Raw genomic sequence first — 3853 nt, 5'->3', positions numbered from 1 at the left:
CGGCATAGACATTAGCTCTGTTTGATTAATTATTGTATAAAATAAAAATTAATTTATTTTTAAATTAAAATTAAAACGATATTATATTTTTATTTCTATCTATTATATATTTTTTCATTATCATCAACAACTATTCTCACTTTCTCAGATTATTATCATATCTCTATTATCTCTTTTTTATTAGGTAGGAAGAAATTTTTATTGATTTCTAAAAAAAAGAAATAAGTAGTTAAGAAGTGGTAAATATTTAAAAAATACATCAGAAAAAGAAACATTAAAATAAAGGATATAAAAAAATACATCAGCAAAGAGACTTCTCAATACCATTTTTTACGACTGTGTATCCTTATTTTTAAAGACCACTTAAAGGCAATTAAGACAGATCTTTCACAAAAATATTTGTCTTTAAATTAATATTATAAAATAAAATATCTTTTATATTTTTATTTGTAATTATATAATAGATGAAGAAATTTAATTTTAATTTGTGATCCATTTTAAATATTATAAATTAAATAGTTTTTAAAAAATTCCAACACAAAATTTATTATTATCGAATTTAACTCACATGTATTTTTAGAGTACATGATAAATTTACTATTAATAAAAATTTTAAATTTTATCATTTAATAAATACAAAATAAATATATTAAAAATTTAAATTTTTTATATTTTTAATAAAAAGATTTTAATTTGTTTAGCTAAATCCATTATTATTTGGTGGTCGTATTTTTATTACGGTATTTGGTGAAGCTGTAGTTGTGTACACCGTATGATTATTTAAGGAAATACGACAAGTACTACTAGTAGTATACAGTACTAACAGTGGTAATGAGGCGTGAGAGAATAAAAAAGGGGGGAAGGAGGTGGGAAAAGGTGGAGACACAGGAAAAGATGGGGGCGCTACGCTGAAACATCACGTGAAGACAACATTAACCCCGACAACTACGTTGTCAACACGCAACGCCACATTCTGGGCCCCACCTCATATACGCGGCCCCTTATAATTCGTTCTCTTTTTCTCACGCACCGTTTTCGCCGTCGGTGCCGCCTCCATCCAACACACATTTATATATTTTATTTTATTTTATTATTCCCATTTTCCTCACGCTCGTCTCAACCCACTTCTTCATCTTTTATCCGAAAACGACAACTCTATTATTTTCAACTTAGTAATTTCAAGATTATCTTCATGTTGTTTTAATTAATATTTATTTTTCTATGATAAAAATTAAAATAAAAGAAAATAAAAACAGGTAAAGAGAAATGAAGCACAAAGCAGCGTATCACCCCAAAACAAGAGCAAGAAGTGGAGCTGCCCCGTACAAGGATGACCGTTGGATTGAAAATTGAGCATAGAGATTTGCGCCGCAACACAATAAACCAATACACGAATCTCGAGAGATCAATTACCCACGCTCCTTAATCCTCATCATGGAACCTGAACCTGAAAAAGCTCCTTTTTTATTCCTTTTTTCTTTAAAATTTATTTTTAGTCATTGAATTACAAAACCGTGTCGTGGAGAGTTGGGTTGGGACCACAGTGACAGCATCAAGCAAAGTGAGCTTTGCTTCTCTTCTTTTTTCATTTTACTTAAAATTGTAACAATTTTCTATAGCAACGTCCGCGCAGCCGTCCACGTGACCACGTTAAACATTATTATTATTATAAACTATAAAGCCGCTTCTAGTAGCATTTTCATTTTTCATTATAATATTAAGGTGCGGCAACAAATTAAAATTAAACTCAACAGTTTTATTTCATTGTGCCTTTTAATAGTTTAATCACTACCAATTGGAGTAGTTAATTAAATTATGCTATTTGATTAGCGATGGTTAATCTAAATTATACATTTTATACTCTTTAAAAAATAGAAAAAATTAAATAAAGGTAAATATACCAATGGGCTTTTAAAGAGAGAGGGAAAAAAAACCTAATCAGAGTCAAAACAATGCCGGCGACGTGTCTGTCAGATCTCATCCAACAAATAACACACATCATCAAAGTTAAAATAAACAATCAAAGGACATTCCCTCGTTTAATCGGAAAATGGCATCAAAATCATTTGAACTTCACCGGATCTAGTTTAACCATCAAACACACATTATACTAACTAATTAATAATTATTTAAAATTAGCTGATTAAAAATTATTTACCTATACTCTTCCATACCATAAATATTTTCTATTGAGAAGGAACAACAATTAACCAAGACTTCATAGTTCGTTCATCTTCTCTTATCACATTTTCATTGCTTCCCCAAACTGAAGCAAAATTTTATTTCTATACATTAAAATGTAACTCAAAACTAAAAACATAAACACAATATAACAGATCTAAATAAGCAGAGGAGCTTTCGATTAATAGGACGAAAGACTGCATTAAAAACCATATAAAATTAATTAACATCACTTGCAGGAACAACCATGAGAAACAAGGAACAATTTCTCGGTTGCAAAAAAAGGCCACATGTGCCAGGTTTTCAGTTATGGACTTTTATATACAAAAGAAAAAACCGTAAGGTTATGATCGTCATCGCCTTCATCTTCAAGGTCAACAAATCCAAATCCTCGTGTTAGCTTCTACTCACTCATCTCCCTCTCTCTTTTTAACACGTAACAACTCTGAGAGAGTGGTTCTTCTGGTTCGTCTTTTTTTTTCATTTTTTTAACCTAATAAGCAAAAATTAAGAAAATGGCGAAAATTTTGGTCTCTGAACGAAAAAGAGAGAACGCCAAAACGGTGCCGTATCAAGCGACCTCAGGAGGAGGAGCGATGTTGAGGTCGAGATCCAACAGTCCCTTACGTGGCACGCCCTCGTAGTCCACCACGGAGGAAGAGTCGGAGTCGCTGCACGCGCCGCCTATGAAACACATCTCGCGGCGGCTCACGTTCTCCGCCGCACGCGCGAACGCGTCAAAGAACATAACAGGACGTGACGCCGGGAACGCCATGACGGCGGAAGCGGAGGCGGACGAAAACGGCTTCAGCGTGAGTTCTAGCTGCGGATGCGGCTGCGGCTGCGCCGACGGTGGCGGCGGCGGCGGCGAAGACGAATCGAGCGTGCTACTCTGGCTAGGGCTACGCGCGGCGTTGCTGTTGTTAATGTTAACGAAGCTGTTGCTGTTGTTAAGAAGCTCCGCCGGAGTCGGAAAATTGGTCTTAGCCTTGGCGCCACGGAACTCCCTTGCGGCGGCGTCGTAGGCACGCGCCGCCTCCTCCGCTGTATCAAAAGTTCCAAGCCAGACGCGCGTCTTCTTGCCAGGGTCGCGGATCTCGGCAGCGTAACGTCCCCATGGGCGTTTCCTAACGCCTCTGTAACGGATCTCTTTGGCGTTGTGTGCGGTGAGATTGGGTCCGTTAAGTGCGGTCGCTCTGTCCCTTGGAGCCATCGGTTTCTTGTTTTTCTGTTAAGATTCAAACGTAAACGTAACAGAAAAGAAGAAAGTGTGAGAAGTGGTTGCGGTGGAGGGGGTTTGTGATTGTGTGTCGGGATTGAGACAATGTCTGAAGGAAGCGATGGGGTTGTGGGTAGTTTTATAGCAGAATGTGTAGAGAGAGAAAAGCAAGAGAGAGAAAGTAGTGTGTTATGCGTGCGTGTATAGTAAATAAAAAAAGCTAAAGCTACGCTCCTTTTAGGCGATTGTTGCTTACACAAACGTGGCTTCCGTAACACAAACCACTTTTGTTTGTTTCATGCCTGCATTCCACTCACCTCCTGCCACCTTAGTGGAGTCATTTAACACTTTTCTTTTGTTTCATCCCTTTGGGTCTTACTATACCGGTATACCGACACCTTCTTTGGCTGCGAAAATCAAATTAGTCAATAAATCAATAAAATTACTGATTAA

The 3853-nt window shown here is 36.5% G+C and overlaps 1 protein-coding gene across 1 annotated transcript; it reads right to left on the bottom strand.

Annotated features, from left to right (window-relative positions):
• Positions 1–2356: 2356 nt before the first annotated feature.
• LOC107613433 (ethylene-responsive transcription factor 4) lies at positions 2357–3603 on the bottom strand. Its single transcript, XM_016315418.3, has one exon. The coding sequence runs from the start codon at positions 3392–3394 to the stop codon at positions 2753–2755; it is 642 nt and encodes a 213-aa protein (XP_016170904.1). The 5' UTR covers positions 3395–3603; the 3' UTR covers positions 2357–2752.
• Between the last annotated feature and the right edge of the window lie 250 nt (positions 3604–3853).

The sequence above is a fragment of the Arachis ipaensis genome, chromosome B8 (assembly GCF_059453495.1).
Source record: "Arachis ipaensis isolate K30076 ecotype BB chromosome B8, ASM5945349v1, whole genome shotgun sequence".
In the NCBI taxonomy this organism is placed as follows: domain Eukaryota; kingdom Viridiplantae; phylum Streptophyta; class Magnoliopsida; order Fabales; family Fabaceae; genus Arachis; species Arachis ipaensis.
The sequence above is the reverse complement of the archived record's forward strand: the minus strand, read 5'-3'. Positions and strand labels throughout refer to the sequence as shown.